Source organism: Mustela lutreola, chromosome 4, assembly GCF_030435805.1.
Source record: "Mustela lutreola isolate mMusLut2 chromosome 4, mMusLut2.pri, whole genome shotgun sequence".
NCBI classification, from domain to species: domain Eukaryota; kingdom Metazoa; phylum Chordata; class Mammalia; order Carnivora; family Mustelidae; genus Mustela; species Mustela lutreola.
This window is the reverse complement of record NC_081293.1, coordinates 6872010-6895920: the sequence shown is the minus strand read 5'-3', so window position 1 is coordinate 6895920 and position 23911 is coordinate 6872010. Positions and strand designations below refer to the sequence as shown.

General features: G+C 57.9%; 1 protein-coding gene across 5 annotated transcripts in view; it reads right to left on the bottom strand.

The window, feature by feature from the left end:
- CTBP2 (C-terminal binding protein 2) overlaps nucleotides 1-23911 on the bottom strand; it is a 154738-nt gene that overhangs the window by 6307 nt on the left and 124520 nt on the right. For all 5 annotated transcript variants that reach the window (XM_059172891.1, XM_059172894.1, XM_059172893.1 and 2 more), the window contains 3 exons: nucleotides 6103-6257; nucleotides 5755-5899; nucleotides 1678-1884 (listed from right to left, as the gene is read on the bottom strand). In XM_059172891.1, the coding sequence (XP_059028874.1) occupies nucleotides 1678-1884; nucleotides 5755-5899; nucleotides 6103-6257 (507 nt within the window). The remainder of the gene's footprint in view (nucleotides 1-1677; nucleotides 1885-5754; nucleotides 5900-6102; nucleotides 6258-23911) is intronic.

Below are 23911 nucleotides of genomic sequence, written 5' to 3'. Positions count from 1 at the left end.
GGCGGGGGAGGAACAGCGCGGGCGACCTCCACAGCCCCCCGACGTCCCCGAGGTACGGGGCACGCGACCCCGCCCCCCCGCCCACTCGGCCTGGAGCCGGGGCTCTCCGGCGGGGGCTGCCGGGGCCCCGCGTGCTTTTCCAGCCTTTGCTCTTCCTTAGTCCCCAGCCCTCATCTCGCGGGCGTCCCGTTAGCCAGGAGGCGTTCCTAAGTTTCTCCGACACCCAGTGACTTAACTCTGCTACTAACTTGCAAAAACTGAGCCTGGCAGAAGCCAACTGGCTTGGCCTGGAAAAAAAAAAAAAAAAAAAAAGTCTGCATATACCCGGCGGCCGGGCTGGCTGTGCCCGAGCCCCATCCCCCCACCAGCCCCCGCTGGGGCCACGCTCCGGCCGGGCCGCCCCCCACTCCGCAGCTGCGGCCTCTCAGCGGACGAAGCCTCCAGCAAGTGACTGTCCTCGGGGGAGGCACCGGGCAGCCTCCGGCCAGGCCCCTTCCCATCGGAGTCCGGCCTGCACTTCTGGAAGGCTCTAGACAGACCCGAAGGGCGGCCAACAGAGTACACGGAGGGGGGGGGGCCGGGGGCTGAGACGGTGCCGGCTGACAGTCTCGGGTAAACGGGGCTCACACCCCGCGGCTGCAAAAGCCGGCGAAGGCTCAGCCACGCGGGGTGTCGGAAGGCCAGCGCCGTCCTGAGAACGGTCCCCTGGAGCCCCGCGCAGAGCAACGGGAGGCCCAGCGGGCGCCAGCAGAGGGCGCTGCGGCCCTCCCACGGCGCCTCCGCCTTTCCTCTGCGCGGCCCCTCAAGTGAGGACTCCTTCGTAAACCCTGTGCAAGATCGCCTTCATGAGCGAGGTCACCCTGACACCTGGGGTCTTTAACTCACCCTGGGGAGTGAGGTGCACGCGCCCCGAAGAAACCCAGCTCCCACTCCAGGGGCCCTGACCCTTGGTTTTCGGGAAACAGAGCGCTGAACGCAGGGTCGAGTGACAGCCTGCGAAGGACCTGCGACCCACCCCACGTGCTTCTCCTGACCCCTCTGAATCCTGAGGGGCAGTCCGGGCTCAAGCCCTTCCTGTTGTACAGACTGCGGACACTGAGGCAGAAAGGTCAGCGAGTTTCCTCAAGGTCACAGAATGGCCGAGCAGCGGGGCTGAGCTTCTGCAGAAAAGCAAGGGCCCCTGCGTGCAGTGTGGCCCACTGGAGCCCCCATGTTGTCAGCACCAGGTCATCAGGCTGCTTCCTGTCACAGCTCACCTTGTCCTTGGTGACCCGTGCAAGATGCTCACAGGGCCACCAGCGGACTCCTGGGAGACCTTTCCCTGCCTCCATCCCGAGCTTTCTAAGCGGACGGCCGGACCGCGGCACCTTCCGGCTCAGAATCATTCAGGGACTCCCTGCTGCCACCCTGGCCTGGCATCTAAGGGCCTCCAGGGGCTGGGCCTTGCTCATGGCCCAGGTCTAAGCTCAGCCACCAGCTCCCCTTCAAGCCCCAAGCCTGCTGGTTTCTCTCCAGGGCACCTCCAGCAGCCCCCGCCCAGGGCCATCTGCGGGCACACGGCCTTACCCGTCGCCCAGCCGGAGACCACCCCCCGCGCTGCCCGCTCCCCGCCCAGCCTTGAAGACCCAGCTCCCGGGGCTGGCCGGAGAGGGCTGGGGGCTGGGCAGCAGTACCTACCGAAGCCGATGAGGCCCAGCGTCTCCCCGCGGATGCGCGCCGCTCCGGAGGCCACTTCCCGGATCTGCTCGACGCTCTGGACCCGTGTGCCTTCCCGCAGCGCCTGGTACAGCCACGTGTTCCGCCGGTACAGGTTGAGAATGTGGCAGATGGTGGAGTCCGCTGTCTCCTCCACGGCCGCCGACGGGATGTTGCACACGGCGATGCCTGGAGACGACAGGGCCAGGCCCCGCGTGAGGACCCTCGGCGAAGGGGGAGCTCCAGGGCACACCATGCGCCCAGCTGAGGGCCGGGGAGGTGGAGCTGGCCCCTCAGCTGCCGGCAGGTCAGGCTCCGATGCTCAGAGGCCTCCAGCCCCCACACCCGTTCCAGCCCTGCCGCAGCCCCCGACCCGCACTCAGCCCATATCCCGCCTGCCCTCTGCTCCTACACCTGGTACTTCTGGGAAGCGAGCGGTGGGCAGCTGGAAGGGGTGAGCAGCCCAGAGGCTGGAAACCTGCCCTTGTCCGCCGTGGAGCAGCAGGAGCCGAGCCGCAGAGCCCCTCGTGAGAGCTGACCTGACTCCTTCCCGTGGGATGAAATGTTAATACTTGTTTTGAAAAAGCACGTCCCCCTCAACGTGGGCCCCAGGCCCGGCCAGGACAGAGCCGATTCCTGAATTCAGCCCCAGGCCACGGCTCAGGCCGGCAGAGCTAGGCACTGACCTTCCTCGGTTAAGGGTGTTTGGGGAAGAATGCAAAGTCTGCCAGACAAGCAGCTTTCTGGGGGACACAGGTATCCAGGCTGCCTGTCAGACCAGCTCAGAAAACCGCCTGTGAATCCCAGGTTTGAGACCCCAGGAGCACACGGGGCAGGGTCCCCAAGAAGGCAGCCCTGCCTTCCTCTTCCTTCTCAAGCCCGCCAGTGGGGACAAGAGCACCGGAGCTACTGCGACTCCACGGGAGGGAAGAAAGGACCACAGGACTCCCTGTGCTGAGCACCCCATTCTAGCAGCTGTGTGACCTCTCCACGCGGGCGGCCCTGAGGTCCAGGGTCTCAGTGATGCCCTGAGGGGGACAGACAGCTCAGAGAGTGAAAACCCGCACGAGTGTCCCACCTGGTCCCATCTGGCCCCAGCCACCTGCTGGAGGGACAACGTGACTGAGATCTAGGCTGCCGAAATTTCCACGAGCTAGAAGTCTGTTCTGCCAACAGCCACAAAGGAGGCCACTCCATATGAAACAGGCAAGCTTAGAACTTGGACTGCGCCAGAAGCCAGGGCTCATGGAAATCGTTTGCCATGATGTTTTCCAGCCCTCTGAGGAACCTGAGGTGGTGTGGCCGGAGCCCAGCAAGAGGGCCCCGACAGTGAAGGAGCAGAGTGTGGACCCTTGGCCACTGCCCAGGCAACCACCTGGGCCTGGGACCAGCTACACCCCGGGAGCCGAGACTGGAGGGGATGTGCCGGAGGAGGGGGTCCCCGTGCGGGTCCATGTGACACAGAGCACCGCACCTGCCCACTCCCTGGAAGGGCACAGGAGGCAACAGCTCAGCCTGCACCCTTGAACTCTGACATGTCGCTCCTTGGCTGCAGAGACCAAAAACTGGAGGAGAGGCTGTGGGCACCAGGAGGGACCGTCCTGCCCCAAGGGCAATGGGCACCTTCCTCTGACACCCCCAAAGCCCTGATGATTTCTAAACCATTCTTCAGGTCAGGGCACCTCCAAAGGCCAAGGTGAGAAGCTTCTACCATCTGTAGGGCAAGAGTCACAGCCGTCTCACCCCAAGGCCCGAGCCCAGTGGCTGAGCTGCTTTTTCCATCAACAGTTTCACTCTTTGCTGTCCCCGCTGCTGAAGTGGAAGCCAGATAAAGGAGCCCGAGAGAGGCTCACAAGCTCAGAGGCCTCCAGCAACCTCCCAGCTCCCCCTGCTCTCGGTTCTTGGGGATCCCCTGCAGATGGGCTGAATCGCTCTAACTGCTCCGGGCAGGGGACACAGCTGTTTCCTGAGCTCGCCCCGCTCTCCACTCTGAGCCTCCAGTCCGGCCCACGGTCTTCCTGCAAAGGCTCCCGCGAGCACTGAGAAGGGAGCGTCCTCCCTCGAAGGCCACACTGCAGGCCCCAGACACCAGCAGCACGTAACAGCCACTGTCCTCATTTGCACAAGTCTGGGGACAGAGTGCTGTGTGCAGTGCAATCTGGAGACAGGACAGAGGCCCATGTCCCTTCTCCAAATTCCTCACGCGCCAGGATCAATGGAAACCCCACAGCCAACATCCTTGCCTGCTGTTCCGAACTGCAGGGCCCCAGGAACACGGTCTCCTCCACCCGGGCCCCCTTGTCAAGGGCAGCCGTGTGGCCGGGGGAGCGGGGCACCTTTGGTTGTAGGAAAACAAGGTGCCCCCCTGGCCCAGGCCGGCTGCGTGGGGAGCATGTGCACGTGGAGGGACTGCACGTTTCGCTCAGGAGACCTGCCATGTCGCCCTGGAAAGCAGCAGCTGCTTCCCAGCAAGGGAACTCCACGCCACCACCTCACCCGAGCCTGGGCGGCGAGGGGCGGACACGCGGACGGCGGGGCGGGTGCAGGGAAGCAGGTCTGAGGACCCCCCGCCCCCGCTCTGTGGGTTCAACGATATTCTCCGTCGCTGTCTGAACTCGGGATAGCAGCTCTACAAAGAGCACAAAGAACATTTGTTTCCAAACAAAAACATTCTTGTTGGCGCCCGGGAAAGATGGAAAATTTGAGGGAATGCTAGAAGTGCTTCTGAGGACTCCTATCACCCAAGTTTCTTTGTTGCAACCAAGGCGGGCTCAGGGGCACCCCGAGGCCAGAAGCAAGCGCTCAGGGCCAACACAGGAAGCCGTCGCTTCCCTCAGGCCCCATAACGAGTCTGGATTCTGATGCCACCCCTTTTCGCTTTGGTGTAGGGAAGATCTTCCAAGCCCCTTGCCACACAGCGCCCCCACTTCCAGGATGGGGGCGGGGAAAAAGGCATCTGTTTGGGGAACGACCACCTCTTGCCTCTTCCTTTGGGGTTCACCTATGGGGTGACCCCACTGCCATATTCCAGGCTCAGAGCCCCTGAGCGCCACCATGAAGAAGCACGAGACTCGACAGCGGCCAGGCTCCCTCTCCCCAGCTCCCACCCCCAATTCAAGTGGGGGAACGAACCACTTGAGGACACCAGGAAACTTCACTCAAAACCCCAGGCCAGGACGAAGGAGGAGGAAGCGGAGGCCATAAGCGCTTGATGCTGGGATCCATTGCGTCCTCAGAGGGGTGGGGACGGACAAGACCCACAGGGCCACCGGGGTGTCAGCACGGCCACAGTTTGTCGGACCGCAGAGGCCTGAGTTCTTAGACATCTGCCAGTGGCCCCAGGACTTCGGGTGCCCCTGGACGTGGGTGGAGCACAGGCCCAAGCACCCGGGCGTGGATCCGGCACATCGCAAACGTGACAAGGACATGAGCAGAGGAGCCGATATGGGAGGACCCTGGACCCTCGCAAGGCGAGCAGGCCAGCCGAGGGCCACTTGCTGTCCACGCTCCGTGAACTCTCCTCACACGCAGAGCCCACGGCAGCGGCTGGGACAGGACGGGGACCACGCAGAGGGCCGCGGCCCCACCTCTGGGAACCTGCCTGTGGGGGTCCACCTGCTACCCCTGCTTTTCTGTGGAGACCCTGCCCTGTCTGACAAGGGCTGAGCGGGAGGTGCCGGGCTCCACTTCACCCGCATCGGCGCCGACCCGAGCAGGTTTCTGGGTGGACAGCTCTCTGCCAGGACTCGAGACCAGGAACGCCCGACACCCCATTTCTGAGCCCTGCGCTGTGCGCCCAGCTCTGGCCTTTCCGGGTGATGGGTCCCAACCAGCCAGCGCTGACCTGTGGCCACTCACGGGGTCCCCACTGCAAGGACAGGCCCCTGGCTCATCTGGCTTCTGTCCTTCCCACGTGAGACAGCCTGGCCCAGCCAGTGCTGGCGCCGGGTGGGGTCCTGGGGTCCAGCAGGTGCGCTCCCGCCCGTGTTTTCAGGGTGGGGGATGGGGGCGCCCAACAAGGCTCCTTCTGAACAGCTGCTCCCGGCCCCACGCACTCACCGAGCTCGCCGGCGGCCTTGATGTCAACATTGTCGTAGCCGCTGCCTATCCGCACGATTACTCTCAGGGCCTTGAACTTCTCCAGGTCCTCCCTGGTGAGGGTGATGGTGTGGTACATCATGGCGCCAACAGCTTCATTGAGAACCTGAGGCGGGGCGAGCAGAGCAAGGCTGGAGCCCCACCCCCCCCACCCCGACTTGGCACCCCCCGCAGAGGGGGCAGCACGGGTGTGATCGCTCCCCAGGTTGAGTGGCCTGGGGCTGTGCTTTGGCTGCCGGGGACCGTGGGTTACAGCGGAGGGGGAGGGCGGACAGGGAGGTGGCGTTTGGGGGTGGGGGTGGGGCCCACCTTCTCGTGGATCTCCTGAGTGGACTGTGCGTCACAGAAGGCCACGGTGGCCAGGTCCTTCAGGATGGGCATCTCCACGGTGCAGTCTCTGCCATCGAGCAGCGCCACCAGGGGGCGGGGGTGCAGGGGGCCGTTCATGATCTGGGGGCGGATACCTGTGAGGACGGGAGGGTGACGGGGTAGGCGGGCACAGTGGCCTGTCCCACACTGGGGGACAGGGCACCCCTGTACCCACATCCATCAGGTCTGCTGGACCCCAGGGCTTCCTCCCGACTCCCTGGGTGGACCACAAACCCACAAAGCCACCTGGGCTCCCCTGGCTCATAGACCACGGCGGGGGAACATCTGTCTGCTGGGTCTGCCTGGGTGGATGTCTGAGGGAGACCTGGGTCTCCGTGAGCAATGTCAAGTACAGCGAACAGGAACCACCGTGCAGCCAAGCCCATCGCCATGTGGAACTCGGGCCAAGGACATCTGTTTCCAACACACCTGCTCCCAGCACCAGCCGGACCCGCAGGGGCTCCCCCCAACCCCTTCCCACTCCAACACCTTCCAAACAAACATGAGGGGGTACAAAATGAAACCAGATGGACAGGTCGTGGCTCCCGCACCCCATGGGAGTGTCTTCCTCTAGTCCCAAGCTGGGACTCGCGAGGGATCAGTCCCTCCCAGCCTGAGTGGTAACCAAACTACCGCCTAACCCAGAGCCTGGGGCCCCGAAGCAGGACATCCACGTGAAGCTGAGCCCCCACGTCCTCTGTACTGGTGGGAAAACGGGGGCTCCCCTCCCCCATATCCTCACCAGCCTCTGTCCCCCACGGCAGGTGGGGGTTGGGGCACCAAAGCTGTTTGCTGGGGGACTGATAAGCCCTTGGCTAGTGTTCTTCTTGGCCTAACTGGCAGGCGGGCTCCACAAGAGGTCAAGGTGGGTGTGTACGAATGGAGGTTTCCCCAAAGACCAAGGGTGCCATTGTGAATCAGGACCCCTGGAGACCAGCTTTTACCCCCAACTCTGCAGAGGGCAGTGAGGGGCAGTAATTCGCATGGCGGCCTACAGCCTCTCGTCTCATCCCTAGCCCCTTTAGTAGAAGGAGGACCCCGGGGCACAGCACGGGAAGTGGCCCCTGGAATAAGCAGCTGAAGTGGGGGGTGCAGCTCGTGTGAACTTGATGTGCACACATTTAAAGGTCCTACCTCTGCCCTTCCTTTTGGCCAAGAAAAGGGTGAGATTTTGACCAAATCCTGAAAGGATTCTTCCATCAGGTTCTTTCACTTCCCACAGCTGCTGCCAAGCCCAGGTCGGACTCCCACGGGACTGATGGTCTTGGACTATGGGCCAGATTCACTGGCCTGTCCCAGGCTACTCCTCCCACAGGGTGCAGAACACCCTGACCGGACTCCAGAGGTGCCGGCAAGGGTGTTCATCAGACCGTGTTCGCGGAGTTCGTGATCATGGTAAGAAATCCAAGTTGTTAATTAAAAAGCAGCCACAGAGGAAATTGATGGGCAGGCACAAGGCAGGCTTCTAGAGCCATCCAAGACATCTGGAGAGGCTGAGGGGCCTCATCACAGAAATGTCCGTCCACAGCATCAGTGCATGGATCCCGTTACCTGGGCAACAAGCTCCAGGTTGCCTAGCGATCGCCCCCCCTCCCTGGCTTGGGTCGCCTCCTCTTGGGCGAGATGCACCCTTTGCCCTCATTCAGGCTGGGCAGGCAGAATGCAGCTGAGGCTTGTCCAAGAGCCAGGGGCTCCCAGATGAGGCCCCGGGCTCAGCTATGGGCTGTAAGCCCTGTATGGGAAAGCTGGCAAGGGAGAGGCCCACGGGGTTGTGCTGGGGATGGATGCTGAGCGGGGGGTGGCTGCATGCGTGGTGGGAACGGGCAAGACTCCCGTGTGTCGGCACGAGGTATAGGGGCTGCACGAAACCCCAGTACAGAGGATGAGAGAAAGCTTAGCCAAGGCATTGCTGAAGTTCATTCTATGGACAAAAGGACCGTGCCGTGCTAGCGCGAAGCTCCCATCTACCTGCACACCGGAGAACCCAGCGAAATTCAAGCCACACCCCACACAGCACCTGTTGTCGCTACAGCCTCACAGAAGTTGGGGCAGAGGTTCCCACAAGAGCCTTGGAAATGCCAGCCAGGTGAAGCTGTCAGCAGATTTTCCATCTTGCCTCACGTTAACCGACGCATCTCTCAGTGCTTCTAACAACTGGAGTCATTTTTTGTCTGCTAGGATGCAACTGACGTGTTACTGAAGATAACCTTTCAAGGGACTATGGGAAATGGGGGGCCTGGGGGGAGTGCCCCATCTCCTCTGCAGCCAGGGGAATCTAGAGAAACTTGGGGAGGAAAGCCAGGGCATGATGAATCTTTAATGAGAATGAACTAAAAACGGAGGCCTGTGCCCAAAAGCTAGAGTAGCAATCACCAGACATGGCTCAAACCCCAAGACTGACATTCAGAAGCCCACTGTGTTACTCTTCTTCCCATTTTATGGCCAGGGAGACAGAGCCAAGCATAACCATGGGCCACACCGAGGAAAACCACCAGCCACCTCACACAGTCCCAGGGACCCAACAGAGCCCGAGGAAATATCTGACGAGGAGCCGGGAGTCCTGGTGGCTCCCGAATCAAAGCGACTACTCCCTTTCTGCAATCTCGCCTTCTATTTCAGAATAATTCCAGTGCCGTTAGACACATCACACATACACACACACACACACACAAAACCCCTATCAGCACATTCCTTTCAACAACTTGTCCAGCATTAACTCTGCAGGGCAACGCTGGCTCCCCTGGTGTCAATTACTTGCTGGTTTCAGGCTCGCCTCTGCACAAGCAGAGATGTGCTCCCCATCAGGGACCGGTGCCCCAGCTCTAGGCCAGCTCTGATGGCTGTCCTTGGGCCCGGTGTTACCTACAGCTGCAGCTGCACGTGAGACGTGGTGAAATCAGACACATTCAGTGGAAAACACAGATGGCACCAGGCCGTGTTGCTGGCGTTCTGCAACAAGTGGCTGATGGTCCAGGGCAAAACAAGTCCGTGGGCCCCATGGATCCGGAAGGAGGAAAGGGAGGTCCCCAGGGAGGACCCTGGCAGCTCTTTGGTCAACCAACCTCAAAGCCACCTTATCTGAATAGCAGGTTTCCCAGGAGCTGCTTCTTTGCCAGACGACACAGTCTGAGTGGGCTGCAGCTGGCTGAACGGGACAGGTTTCCCTAAGCAGAGTGAGTGAGGAGGAAAACGATACCCCACAACGACATGACCTTGTGGGGTCCGAGACCCATTTTCTGCCTTTCCAGACATTGTGTGAGATGCTACGGATGCGCTCCCAACAGAACTCTGCCTTGGTTTTGAAGATCTGAGTTGATCTCTGTTGCTTGTCAACCCGGAGGCTTTTTTGATTTTGCTGTTTCAAGATTTCAGAAACGAAGCCGTTTTAGCCCAGAGCAAAGTGGCCCCAGTAAACATGTTTGGCCAGCAGGCAGAGGCCTGACAACTGACCGGATCTTGCTGACCATCCCCAGACCGCAGCCCTCCAACATCTGTGCTGGGTTGGCCAGAATGACAGTCACAAGTGACCGCTCCACCGGTGCGGGGTCACCCCCTGCTCGCCTGGCCAAGGAACTGGCCAAGTACGCTTTGACGATGGGTTGGGGGGTGGAAGACCTGCCACAAGCAGCATGGATTTGCACCAAGGCCTTCTCTGCTGCTCCGGGGCCAAAAAACACAGGCCAGGCCTCGCAGGGCCAGCACCAGCTGTTCGGGCAGTGGACACTGGAATGAGCACCTGGAAAGAACCACGAGATCCACGGAGCCCTGAGAAAGATCGGAGATAAAATGCACCGTGTGACATGCTTAGCCAGAGACCCCAGAGCCCATCGAATGGATCCTCAGTTCCCAGAACCCGCAAGGCGGTTTGGAAAGCAGAGGGCAGCACGTGGGGCTCCCATCCTCACGGGTGGGAAAGGACACTCAGGTCTGCATTTGGAGCCTCCCCAGCCATGACCGCTTCATGGGGATCCGATCCTGGTGTCCCCGCACCCATGAACGGCCTCCCCTCAGATGCAGGTGCTCCTCGGGACGCCTGGGTGGCTCAGTGGGTCAAGCCGCTGCCTTCGGCTCAGGTCATGATCCCAGGCTCCTGGAATCAAGTCGCGCATCGGGCTCCTTGCTCAGTGGGGAGCCTGCTTCTCTCTCTGCCTCTGCCTGCCACTCTGCCTGCCTGTGTTCTCTCTCTCTGACAAATAAAATCTTAAAAAAAAAAAAAAAAAAGTTTAAATGCAGGTGCCCCTCAACCAAAGTCACTTCCCGCACCCCTGCACCAACCAACCCTCCTCGCTGGGCTCAGCAGTCCCAATTTCCAGAAGGCCAGACACAGACTCAGATCAAAGGCCTGATAAAGGGCCAATTTTGCAGACCTGCATTTCCACAGTCTGGAGCTGAAGCTCATGACTTCGGTCAAACTGGGGAGCTGACGCTGACCTCGGGTCGTCAATACACCTGCATCCAACATTTGGCATTCGACCTGCAGACATGGCTGTGTTGGGTGGGGGTCCCAGCCTCTACCCCAGTGCACGGGGTTCCAGAAGCCTCATGTCCAGGAGAGAGGTCTTCCTTGCTTGTAAATATGGTTTATCCACGTAGTAAAAATGGTCCTACACAGTCAGCCACGGGGTCCCAGCCAAAACTATCCTGCTTGTTCAGAAGGTGGGTCTGTTAAGCCGGCAAAGGCACAGTGACTGTCCCTGTGTCCGGAGGCCTGGGCACCCATGCCCACGGCAGCCACCCTTGCCTTTCATGAGAAGGAACATGAGCAAGACGAGGGTGAGTCTTCAAGGCCACGACTGTAACAGAATGTGTGTTGGTAAGCATGGCACTGTTTTCGGGCTTAAAAAACACAGCTCCTCTTAGAAACCTCATCTCTGGGTCCACGTCACTGTCTGTGTTCTCCTCAGGCAAACACGCGTTTCTCGGTGGCCACCCTGCCCTGCCCAGACCACGGGATCATGTGGAGAACTTGACACACGCACGTATGTGTCCCCCACCGCGAATGGAGAACTCGATTTTTTCTCGGGTGGTCTCGTCTTACAGCTGGACGGTTCTGACGGGGGAGGCTGGCTTGGCCTGGCTGGAGGTGATGGTGGAGGAACGGACGCTCTCAGTCTAAGGGTCAAGGGCCGAGAGCAGGTGCACATCCCACACACAGCACGTGTCCCAGCCGACACCTAAGTTGGGTCGGTTCCGGAGACCAATAGCAGCTCGCAGCTCCCACCCCGCTTGGCAGCAGCGCCTCTCCAACGCGGACTCCCCAGAGTGGGGTCTGGCCTCACTCCTCTCCGACGGGCTCTGGCCCGCGGGGCGGGCATGGTTCTGGGCACCCGCAGATGGACAAGAGGCGGCCGCTCCCCTCAGCAGCTCCAAAGGCACCGGGAATCGGCTAGTGGAGTAAACAGGTTTTCCCTGGGTGGCTTCACAACCGGGAACACAAAGTGGGTTTTAATCAGGGCCAACTGTGGGAGGGCCAACTTTTCTAGCACAGAGATTAGAGGAGCACACCTCAAAAATGCAGCTCAGGCTGGAAGGGAGCCGCCCTTAGGCACCGTGGAGGTGCGTCAGCCCCGAAGAGAAGGAAGGACAGCACACCCGCCCCAGGGACGCAAACACACGCGTGCCTTTTCTGCATCCACGGCAGACCTCACTAACGGATCTCAGCACTTTTAGCCTCCGAGTCCCTGTTGGTCATGATGCCCCAGTGAGTGCCCGTGCAAGGTTGGGGGGACGTGTGTCTGCCACTCTTGAGTGAGCCCGATCCCCTCTCGAAACCGGAAAAGGAAGGTGAAGGTCAGAAGGGAGCCGGGAGATGGACGAAGGCCCCAGAAGAAGGGAGGACAGGCCCGCGACCCAGGCTCAGACCTCAGTGTGCAGTGGGACCTCCTATGCCACCCCCGCCAGGCCTGTGACCAGGGGTCCCGTGACCTCCTCCATCACTTCAGGACTGCCCTCTGCTCTGCTGGGCTCTACAGTGGGGACCGTGGTTTGTCACTTCCGTCAACCTTCATGACTGGCTGGGTCACCCACCTTCCATGTGGAAGGCAGCCCTCTCCCAACATGACCTTGCCCTCCCGAGCTGGGATACTTCCCCAGCCCGGAAACAGACTGGCCTCGAACTTTGCTCTAAACAACGTCCCATAGCAGAATGGACATGTAAAGTCCAAGGCAAGGGCATCGGGCCATCCACACTCACACTGGAGCCAGCAAGGGTGCGCGGGGGGCACCGCAGACTGTCCCATCGGGTGTGTGTGTGCGCGCGCATGCACGCACTTGCACCTGCGATCTCATAAAGACAGCAGCATGGACACGACCCACGCCGATGCTGCAGAAGCCTCGGGGAAGCTGGTCCCCAAGTGTCACCAGGATGGATCATGTCTGTGTAAGGCCGAGGAGACGTGTGCAGGGTTGGCGCCCCAAGCAGGGCTGAGCTGTGGGCATGTCAGTCACAGGATTCATAATCACAGGCGCCCCTGAGGGCCAGGCTGCTCCACCCTATGGGAGACTCCGAGCTTCCCCCACCCTGCCCTGAGGCTGCCACTGGGAGTGGAGACCCTCCCATGGCCTTTGAAACAGCACCCCTGTCTCCTCACTATCTGGAGGAGCCCCCAGCTCTTGGACTCCTCCCTCGGCACACCCCAGAACCTCCACCTGATGCTAACTAAGCCTTACGGCCAGGGCCCTAGGAGCCTTGCATCATCAGGTCGCTCCCAGGTCTGGAAGGAAGTTGTTCAACCTTTTGCTCCACGGACACTGGGAACCCAGATGGCGCCAGGGTGCAGGAGGTGCCTGGTGGGCGAGCAGAGGCCTGCGGGCAGAGCACCAGCCCAGCGGCCCCGAGCTCCACAGTATCCCTGCACCAGGCCATCAAGGACCTTGCATGGCAGAAAATTACTTAACTCAACCCTGAGCAAGGGCTAGCCCCAGGCCAGTGCTGGAAAAACTGCAGGAGTCAGGAACACAACAGCCACTGGGCAATAAAAAGGAAAAGAAGATGGCAATGGCCGTGCCATCCCGTGAAGACCCTCAGCCCCTCTAGGTGCTGCCCCAAGTGCCCCTGGGGATGAGAAGCTTGACTAGGTAGGAGGGTGACTCTGAGCAGACACCGTGCTCTGGGAGCACAGCACCTCGGGGGCAGTCAGATCCCGAGACACTGATCTTCCACGGGGCCACGAACACACTTATAACCGCCACATCGTACCCATCACCGGGCCGACGGGCACAGGTCGGCCGGGATGCTGGGGGTGATAGCACCCCACCCCAAGGCAACTCCAAGGCAACCGCTCACAGGGCTGGCTGTGTCCCACAGACCAACCGGGTTTCAAGTCACTCCTTGGCTCTGATTTTAGTGTTCTCTGAAGTTCGCTTGAGAGATGGCCACGGGATAAGGAGATCAGCTTCTTAAATAAAACGTGGATCTTAATGAGTCGTGGCCCTCGCAGTGAGATGGTTTCAGGCCACCCCCTCTGCAGCTCAGGTAACAGCTGGACAGAAAGCCGGCCAAGCGGGAGGCTCCCAGGAGCCTTGGCCACTGCCTTCTCCCCACCGAGGCTTGCTGGGCGATCGCGGCCAAACCAGTGCACATGTGTGTGCCCAATTCAGGATCAGAAGTGGGTGTCTACAACACCCTGTTCAGAGAAAAGGAGAACTTCTGTACCTCCAGAAAGATAAGCATTTGTTGGTGCTTTAACTGGTTCCTCAGAGCACCCAGGGAAACTGAGTCACCAGTCTGATGAACTATACAGTGTCCACACCACACTGCAGACCCTAAACGGAGAAATGGGTCAGAAACTGCTTTCTCCAGCAGAGCCTCAAAACAAAACCAAGAACCATTGATGACTTGCTTGCAATCAGCCCCTTGGATAGTCACACGTGGCCCGGGGGGGGTTGACCAGCCACCTGTACGCACCCTTCCCAGAGTGGCTCCTGGCTTGGAGTGTTTATGCCCATGATCCTCACCAGTCTCCAGGGGGCCTCGTGTTTCCGGTGAATCCCTCTGCCCCGAAGAAGCTCCTGAAACAGGTGCTTTTCACTGGGGTGGGCTGAGTACCAGCCCTGAGCACCTCCTGCCTGACCGGCTGAAACACACAGAGGAGGAAGTACTTCCCCCAAGGTCACGGGGAAGGGACAGGCTCAGAGGACTGAGGTTCGACTGGCTCAGGGCCACAGGGACAAGATGGAAAACCAAGCTGGCTGCTGTGGGACACATTTTCACAGCAAAGCAGCCTACGAAGCCAGGCTTTGCTTCCCGTTTTTCTTTCTTTCTTTCTTTCTTTTTTTTTTTTTAAGATTTTATTTATGTATTTGACAGACAGAGATCACAAGTAGGCAGAGAAGCAGGCAGAGAGAGAGGGGGAAGCAGGCTCCCTGCTGAGCAGAGAACCCGATGCGGGGCTCGATCCCAGGACCCTGAGATCATGACCTGAGCAGAAGGCAGAGGCTTTAACCCACTGAGCCACCCGGTGCCCCCAGGCTCTGCTTCTGACTGTGGTGAAATGTGATTCCTGTTCTGGTCTGGATCTCCCAAAAAGGTGGTCCTGGAGCACGCGAGGAGGGAGGAGGGGAGGAGGCACGTGGCCTGGGCGGACACTGGGCTTGGGAACAGCCGAGGACACCCATGTTCAAGGACAAGGTCAAAATTCACCTCCCAAACTTCCCAGCATGCCTTGGGCACTGGACAGAGCCACAGACCCCTGGCCCAGGCGTCATCTAGTCCGATGAGACAGGTAATCCCAGCTCAGGAGATGGGCAGGCCTTCAAGTTCCTCTCTCCACAGCAACACTGGCCATTTGTCAATTACACACAGCCACCAAATCAAGAATCCTTATCTGGGGTTTGTCACAGCAGGGACGGACCCTTCCTTTTGGGGTGGGTCTGGATTTTGTGGCTCAAGAGATGAATCTCAGTAAGTGTCTTCCAACATGATCTTGTGGCGCCAGAAGAAGAACCACACCTCCCTCTCTTTGCTACCTTCCAAGCTGGGGCCTCTTCTGCAGCCCACCCAAGTCCCTCTTTCTGCTGGTTGGCCCTAGAGCCTCAGAACCATGGACACTAAAAGGATGCATTCACCTGTCAGAACACCAGAGAAGGGTGAGCACGCTGCAAGCTCCCGGTCCCTATCCCTCAGGCCACTCTCAGTGCCCTAAGACCAAGCATACAATCATGGGCCAACATACATCCTAGTCCCGGAAATGGCAGCCTCGGCTTTTGACCTCTGCCCCTGAAAGCATTAACATCGCCACTCCCCCAACACATGATTTCCAAGACCATCAGGACAGGAAGCAACCTATTGGGGACCTCCCACACAGGTCCTAGAGGTGCAGGCTCGGACGGAGGAAGTGCCTCCCCCAAGGCCCTGGGAGCGAGCTTCGACCAACGCAGGAGCCAGTGGCAGGAGCCAGTGGCTGACACGGCTGTTCAGAGTGCTGGGTCTCTCACAGCCAGTCACCACCCGCCTTGGACAGATCGGGGGGCAGGTTGTGTGTGTGGGGGGAGACAACACAGTTCTGCCCCTTCTCAACTGTAACTGGGGAGACGACCAAGTCATCAGGACTCATCGACCGAGGATGGAGGAGGGAAAAGCGAGTATTCGCCGCCCAGAGCTCCCCACACCAACTATTTTTCCTAGAAACTACTGAGTGTGGAGGGTGTTTACCATTTACCATATGTCTGTTTCCTGGGGCTTTCAATTAGCCTGTGGGGGGGCGTGTCCCACATCCTTTGGCAGGAGCGCTGGGCAACCGCCCTGAGCCTGGAGCAGCGCGGCAGAGAGGCCCCTGAGAACCCTCCTCGCTCGCCTTCTCCCACCCCTGCGCTGGGGCTCTGGTCTCACTCCGCTCCCTGACGGGCCCGGACAAGTCGGCCAAGTGTGAAACCGCTCTCACAAGTGGTGCGACCGATGCAAAACGGCAAACAACCCACGCGGCACTCACAAGGTCACTGCTTCCCTAGGACGTGGGCTTTGCCTCCAGGAGAGCCATGTCCCAGAGAGGGAGGGAGCTGCTGGGGTTCGCGTAGTGCAAACACCAGCCGTCACCTCAAAGGCTCCAAGAAGCCAGGCACACGGAGGCAGTTCTCCGCTACACAGCCTTTTCCTGAGTGGTCAGACATCGGAAACCATGCTCCTGTCTGACCGAGCTCCCGGCCACCAGAACGTGGGGCTGTGTGATGCGGGCCTAGCCCCGGGGCCTTCCTGGGCATCCTGCGCCAGTCCTGGGGAGGGGCGAGAAGGGAAGAGCTGTCCCTCCAGGACTCCCGGAAAAGGCCCTACCTGCCCGTGGTGTGTGTTTCATGCGAGTACTTCTCAAGTTCTAAAAATGTGCCCATGGCAACAACAGAAGGGGATGTTTGAGAAAAATAAAATGAAATAAAGATGAGAAAAGAAGGGACGGTTGCCAGAAGAGTCTGGCAGAGGCAAGCTTTGCACGCCCACTTGCTGGTCTGTGTGCCGTCGGTGTGTGTCAGCAGCTCACGTGGGCTGACAGGGCGCTGCAGAACTCTCCTGCCCCAGCCGCTCCTCCCGGGAGCACTTACAGGGCCTTGCACCCAGCAGGGGGCTATGGCAGTTTAGGGGATGCACAGGGGATGGATGAGGAGGGGGGCAGAATGGTCTGGAACATGGCAAGTCAGGGATGGGGATACAACAGGGGAGGGAAGCCCCCGGAGGGCTGGGCCCCCGACCAGGTTGAGGACACCCCATATTGCCTTTTGGTGCCTGGAGGGGCCTTTCTTTCCAAAGAACAGGAAGCAGCAAGGAAGGTGCTCAGGTGACCCATGAACGCAGAAAAGCCATGAACGGCACAGCCCCCACGGGCTCGCCTCACCCCCTGGTCCTGCTGCGGCCACAGCTGGCTTGGAGCTCGGGCTGCCCCCACGTGCCGGCCGCCCTGGGGTTTCCTGCTCACCACGGCGGTTGCCGGCTCCTGCCCGACTCCTTCGGTGCCCCTGAGGAGCAGACACTGTGCTTTCCTCCTGAAAGGCCCCTGGAAGAGCCTGGCGGACCCAGGGGTTCCTCTTCTGACCATACTGCGCAGGCCCTGAGCCCATGAAAACACAACAGTGCCCTGCTTCTTAGCTAGGACAGCCACCAAGGCCAGGATGGGGAGGGAAGAAGCCCAAGGCTTTCAGCCGACTTTGGTTTCATGCGGCCCTAAAACCAAAAAGGGAAGTGATTCTAAAGACCCTTTAACAGCCTTGCTATCTGGCAGGCCTGCGGCCAGGCGTGCTGCCCTCAGGCCCTGGAGTGGCCCGGAAGCTGATTTTCCCAAGCACAACAGCTGGTGGGGTCTCCCCTCCCCACTCTTCTCAATAACTTTTTTTTCTTAAAGCCTAATGACTTCTAAAGTGCTCCAGGCTCAAAGCCCAGTTCACGGGGAAACACGAGAACCCATCACAAAGTCATATTTATTCCATCAAATAAAAAGCACCTAATAGAGAAATCCCCAGTGGGGAAGTTGGTTAGGTTGAGAGGTCAGCTTTGAGCTGACCGTACGAGGGAGCGCGGCCAGGCCCACGCTTTGTGTGTGGCTGGCAACAGTGGCCACCTCTCCAGGCACAGCCCCCTTCAACTGAGGAAAATGGCCACATCCCCTTGGCCTTGGTGATGCCCGCTGCGGCCGGCCGGGAAGAGGCAGGCAGCCTGGAGAGGGAATCAGAGGTCAGCTGCAGAACAGCAGCAGCCCCTGCACCGCGCCCCCCTCCCCCGGCCCCAAACCTGCACATGGGAGCTTAGCAGTCGTGACCGGGTGAGGCCCACTGAAAATTTTAACTATAACGTTTTATAAAAACTAGAAGACAATGCACAGGATGCGGTCACGAGTCCAGAGCCCTTGAACGGAGAGAGGCAGGCTGGGACATGATGTGGCGGGAACATAAGAATGCCAGCGGCGCGTCTGGAGCCAGTGTGGGTTCTCTGGACAGGTGGGAAGGACATTTTGCAAGGGGCGGACTGTGAATGATCTTCTTTCCCTCTTCACTAGGGTTGGTGGGAAGCCCGGAGAGACAGGCCCCTCCTTGTGCATAAGACAGCGGGGAAAGCTCTGCCTTCTGGTCGCCCACCCAGCTTCCAATTCCCTTACATGCTTGCTTGTCCCTCTACTCAACTCTGCCCTGTTTTAGAGCCATTTCCCAGAGCCAGGCTTAATCCTCTTAGGACAAAAGAACATTTACACTCCATTGAAGACAGAAGAATTCCTTCCCTTGGCTCTCCTGAAAGGCAGCACTGTAGGAGGAAGGAGATTTGGCTCTGCCACAGAGCAGTGGGTCTGGCCAGGAGCAAAGCCTGGGCTAGTGCATGGTGTGACATGCTCCTCACTTGGGTCTCTGGGGACGAGTGGAGCCCGTCACCCCGATGTCACACTTGCGGAAATGAGCCTCGGAGCACCATGGGACTCCTCTGGAATCACCCCCTCTACTGTTCTTGCGGACACAGACCTCAGCTTCTGGCCTGGGCAGGTCTCCATGCCCCGCTCAATACCACTGCTGAATTCCACGTGACCCCGAAGCCCTGTGCTCGGTGGCTCCTCATGGCACAGTGGCCAGTCACGTGTCTGAAATCAGACAGGCTGGTTTCAAGTCCTGGCCCTGCTGTGTGACCTGGGGAAGAGTATTAACCTCTCTAAGCCTCAAGACTACCATCTTTTTTTTTTTTTTTTTAAGATTTTATTTATTTATTTGACAGACAGAGATCATAAGTAGGCAGAGAGGCAGGCAGAGAGGCAGGCAGAGCAGAGAGCCTGATGCGGGGCTCAATCCCAGGACCCTGAGACCATGACCTGAGCTGAAGGCAGAGGCTTTAACCCACTGAGCCACCCAGGTGCCCCAAGACTGCCATCTTAATAGGGAATTACTCAGAGCCTTCTCGGGAATTCACATGCTCCAGAACCATGACCATCACACTATTACTTACGGGACTGATTCAGACTTGGATTCTCTCGATGCTGGTAAAGCACCGCCCCATTCACCCCCTACCCCAGACCCGCAGTCCTGTGGAAGCGACATTTTCATATTGTCAGTGCTGGGAAGACAGCCCCCCCCCACCGCCCCCCCAGCTGTCTAGGTACCCGCACCTGGGACCCAGCAGTCAGAGTTCCCGTCAGGAACCTTCATTTCTTCCCACAAACTCAGCCTCCCAGGATGCATCCTCCCACAGCAACCTTGCTTAAACAACAAGTTGTTCCACTCACACTTGGCAAACCCTTCCTGGGATCAATTCTCAACTGCTCTCAGGAGAACATGTCCCCAGAGCCGCCCACCTTCTCAGTGGGGATGGGCGTTTACAGGTTTGATTTTATGCTCTCCTAACAATTTGCCAAAAAAGTTGTTTTATTCATACACTGCATACCGCTATTTGGCTAAATTTAACTGCAGTGTACCTTCCTGTTCCTTGAGCAATGGAGGGAGCAAGAAAAAGTGAACAGACTTGTTTTTTTCCTTTACACGAAAATCAACTAAAAAGTTCTTTGTGCAAGCCAGCACCAAAATGGGGAAAACACTCAACAGCAACAGTTTGATTACATTTAGGCTAACACTGGCTGATCAATTACAGACGACATGCATTATTTCTATTTCATAAATCTTAAGAAACAAACAAACAAAAAAACCAAAAACACCTATGTACCAGCTAGGCTCCTATGAAACAGCTTTAGAATTCCTGCTTCAGGGGCGCCTGGCCTGGGTGGCTCAAGTGGTTTATTAAAGCCTCTGCTTTCCACTCAGGTCATGATCCCAGGGTCCTGAGATCGAGCCCCATATTGGACTCTCTGCTCAGTTGGGACCCTACTTCCCCCTCTCTCTCTGCCTACCTCTCTGTCTACTTGAGATCTCTGTCTGTCAAATAAATCTTAAAAAAAAAAAAAAAAAAAAAATTCTTGCTTCATATCTTGGGGACAAGAAATTAGCTCCAAATGTCTGAAAGGCTTCCCTTTTAATATATGTTGGTTTTCTTTTAAAAATGTCTATTTTCTTTGGATGATTCATTGCCAGATGCAGTACATACAGTATGAGGTTCCAGCACTGCCCGGCCTGGGCTCCCTCCCCTAGCTCGGCTCCCCTGAAAGCAAGAGCAAATGGGTCCTGAAACGATGGGACCGCCACATGCAGAAGAATGTGCTGGACCCCTACCTCACACCCATGTGCGAACTGGACTCAAAATGGTTCAAACACGTAATGTTAGAGTGAACATGGTCAAACTCTTAAGAAAGTAAACATAGGCATGTGTTTTTATGACCTTGGATTATGATACCAAAGTACAAGGCAAGAGAAGTAAACAGGTACATAAACTGAGCTTCAGCGAAATTAAGTCAAAACCTGTCTTTCAAAGACAGTACCAAGAACATGAAAAGACAGCCCCAAAATGGAAGACAGTACTTGCAAAGCACGTATCTTATACAAAAGCTAGTGAGGACTTCTTGTCTGCTCCTGGCTGCATGCGCCATGTGAGACCCAGGTCGAGTGAGCCCTGAGATTGATGAAGCCAAATGGAAGTTAGAGAACTACAGTGTAGGGCAAAGGGCACGTAGGGGATCGGAATGGTAAGGGATACACGGAAAGACGTTCAGTACCACTACTCATCAGGGAAATGCAATCAACACCTCCATGAGATACCAACTCACACCTGTTAGAATGGCATCATCAAGAAGACAAGAGACAATAGGTGCTGGGGCACCTGGGTGGCTCCGTGGGTTGAGCCTCTGCCTTCTCCCAGGTCATGATCTTGGGATCCTGGGATCGAGCCCCGCATCGGGGTCTCTGCCCAGCAGGGAGCCTGCTTCTTCCTCTCTCTCTGCCTGCTCTCTGCCTACTTGTGATCTCTGTCTGTCAAATAAATAAATAAAATCTTAAAAAAAAAAAAAAAAAAGGAAATCACAGTCACTGTTAATGGGAATGTCAGTTGGTCCAACCACCGTGGAAAACAGTATGGATGTTCTTCAAAAAAACTAAAAGAAGATCTATCATACAACCAGCCATTCCACTTCTGGGTATATATGCAAAGGAAATGAACACAGGATCTCAACAGATCTACACACCCTTGTGGTTATCAAAGCATTCCTCCCAACAGCCAAGATCTGGGAACAACCCCAACACCCATCAACAGATGAATGGCTAAAGAAGGGAAGATGTAGACGTACAAGTATTACTCAGCCATGAGGAAGTAAGACAGTCTCCCATTTGCAAAAACACGGGTGGGGCCGTGAACACATCACACTATGCCGGAGAGATCGGACAGAGAAAGACATGTACGTACAACGTCACCTGTACATAGAATCTAAAAAGGGTGAATCTGTAAAAACTAGACTGAACTGGCTGATACCAAGGAATGGTGGCGGAGCCATGCCCAAGAGGGACAGTGCTTCAGGATGCCAACGGGGGACACGTGTCATCCAGAGACCCGATGTGCAGGGTAATGAACACAGACGATGTCAGATGATAGTTACATAACACAACGGATGCTGCCTCGTCCGCAATCGTGTTGCCATACACAACGGGGGACACGTGTCATCCAGAGACCCGATGTGCAGGGTAATGAACACAGACCATGTCAGATGATAGTTACGTAACACAACGGATGCTGCCTCGTCCGCAATCGTGTTGCCGTACACAAATCAATCAAAACAGCATGGTGTACACCTTAAACACTGTCACGTGTTAAATATAACACAGTTAAAGAATAAAGGTCAGGTGAGAAAGTACCATGGTAAAGGCTCAGTCAGCGTCCCCTTTTCTTGGGCAGATGATCCTACCAATACTCACCCACACTGTGCATTCAGCTCAGTCCCCTGTGCCCCAACTCTGGAAATCCTCCAGAAAAATTTGGCCCACGCTGTGGGGTGGTTGGGACTGCCACCTCTTTTAAAGATTTTGGAGAGGCAGGCATCCCTGGGGGAAGAGATAGAAAAACACAAACTATTCTCTGGAAGCCAAAGCCAAGCCTGCCAGGTCCCTCCCCGAAGGCGGGACCCCGTGAGTGTGGGCGAGGCCCCATCTTTCTCCAACAGGAAGACAGAACGCCCATCTAGAGAGAGAGGGCACGACCTGTCCCGGGCAACTTCCTGGATGGCCCCTGCTCAGGCCACACGAAACAAGATCTGGCGACAGGAGCTCAGGCAGACGTGGCCAGTCCCAGGGTCGACGAGGCTGCACCCCCTCCCTGTGAGAACACGAGCCAGCTCCTTCAGACTAACTCCGAGGAAAGCATAGCCAGGACTGGCCGCAGTAACCACCTTCTGTGTCCTGTACTCCAGGGAGAAACCCCGTGGTGACCCTGTAAGCCCTCCAAGAAGACCGAGGGAGCCCACTTTACCCATAGGGGTACGGGCTTCCTGCCCCGCAAGGCAGAGGAGTGGAGTTAGTCAAAACCAAATTCCCAGGCCACACTCCTTGAACGATCACTGACAACCCACCCTCCCCCCCGTGGAGGGGGTCTGAGCCATCACTGTGCGGGCTGGAGGGCACACTGCACAGAAGGTGACAAAAATTCCCAAACACCCGGTTTTGTGAAAGGCCCACTAATCTTGCACAGGACCCAGGCCTGGTGGCATGGCCCTCGCATTCTAAAGCAGCCAGCGGCAGGTTCTTCTCCAGGCTGCCCAACCACAGTCCACTTGGATGTGGTCCTCCACAGACAGAAGCACCAGGTCACAGTTGGAAGGTCAGAGGAGGCTCCTGAGAAACCCGGAGCTGGGGGACAGGCCTGGCCTCGGAGCTCTGCAGCACCCCTCGGCCCAGAGCCCTGCGTCCAGCCTCCTAAGTGACCAAGAAACTAAGACGACGAGCAAAGCACCATTCCTGAAGCAGGCCCAGGCTCCAGCCAAGGCCACGCAGGTCTAATGATCTCAACATTCAAGTTACTTCCTACGCAGGCTGTGCCCCCCCCCCCCCCCATGCCCACAAGGCAGGTTCAGTTCCCACCTTCCTTTGACAGACATGGGGAGTAGAAAGAGAACCCAATATGTTCACCAAGACACACACCCCGTGTTCAACTACCTTCTGTTCCGGGGCTGAAGTCCTGTTCCCCGGCATGCATGGTTTCTCTAGGAACCCAGCAGAACCGAGAAACACAGACTCTGTCCAGTGAAAACAGCTACAAGAACAAGGGGCGATATCAAGTTCCGGCTCCGAGGTTAGTCCGGTGAGGAGAAAATGACCAGGGTCCAAATTCTCCCAGACAAGGACAGGTAGATGACCATTCCCACTCCGGGAAAACAGGGTCAGTGAAGGGCAGGGGTGACAGGTGAGTCCAGTGACCCCCAACAGAGGGTGGGGCTCATGGGGGCTCTGGCAGGGGATCTTGAATGCTGAGACTAGGAGCAGATGACTGCTGAGGGGGCCACCGTGCAAGGGAGAAACAGGAACCGAGGAGTCCCACTTGATTGTGCACCGGGGCTGCCCTGAGAGATGGATCGAGTGTGAAAGCAAGACGAGAGCTGGCCCATTCATCTTATGGGCACGGGATATGTTTCCCGTGTTTTCCTTGCTGGGAAAGGAAGGGCCGTCAGCAGCTCTGAAGCGCACGGCTCCCCGCGAGGCTTGATGTGTGAGGAAGGGCACTGTAGGGAAGAGGGAGGAGTTCGGCTAAGCAGCCCCAGACGAGCCCCCTTCCTGCTCCCTGAGGCTGGAGTTCCTCGGCCACAAAGGTGCAAATCCCTCTGCCAGAAAAAAAGCCCCAGAGATGCCCCGGGAAGTTACCGAGCAGAGCCGGGACATTCCGGCGGTGACTCTTGTGCACAGGTCTTGGCACCCTCATGCTGCGGGG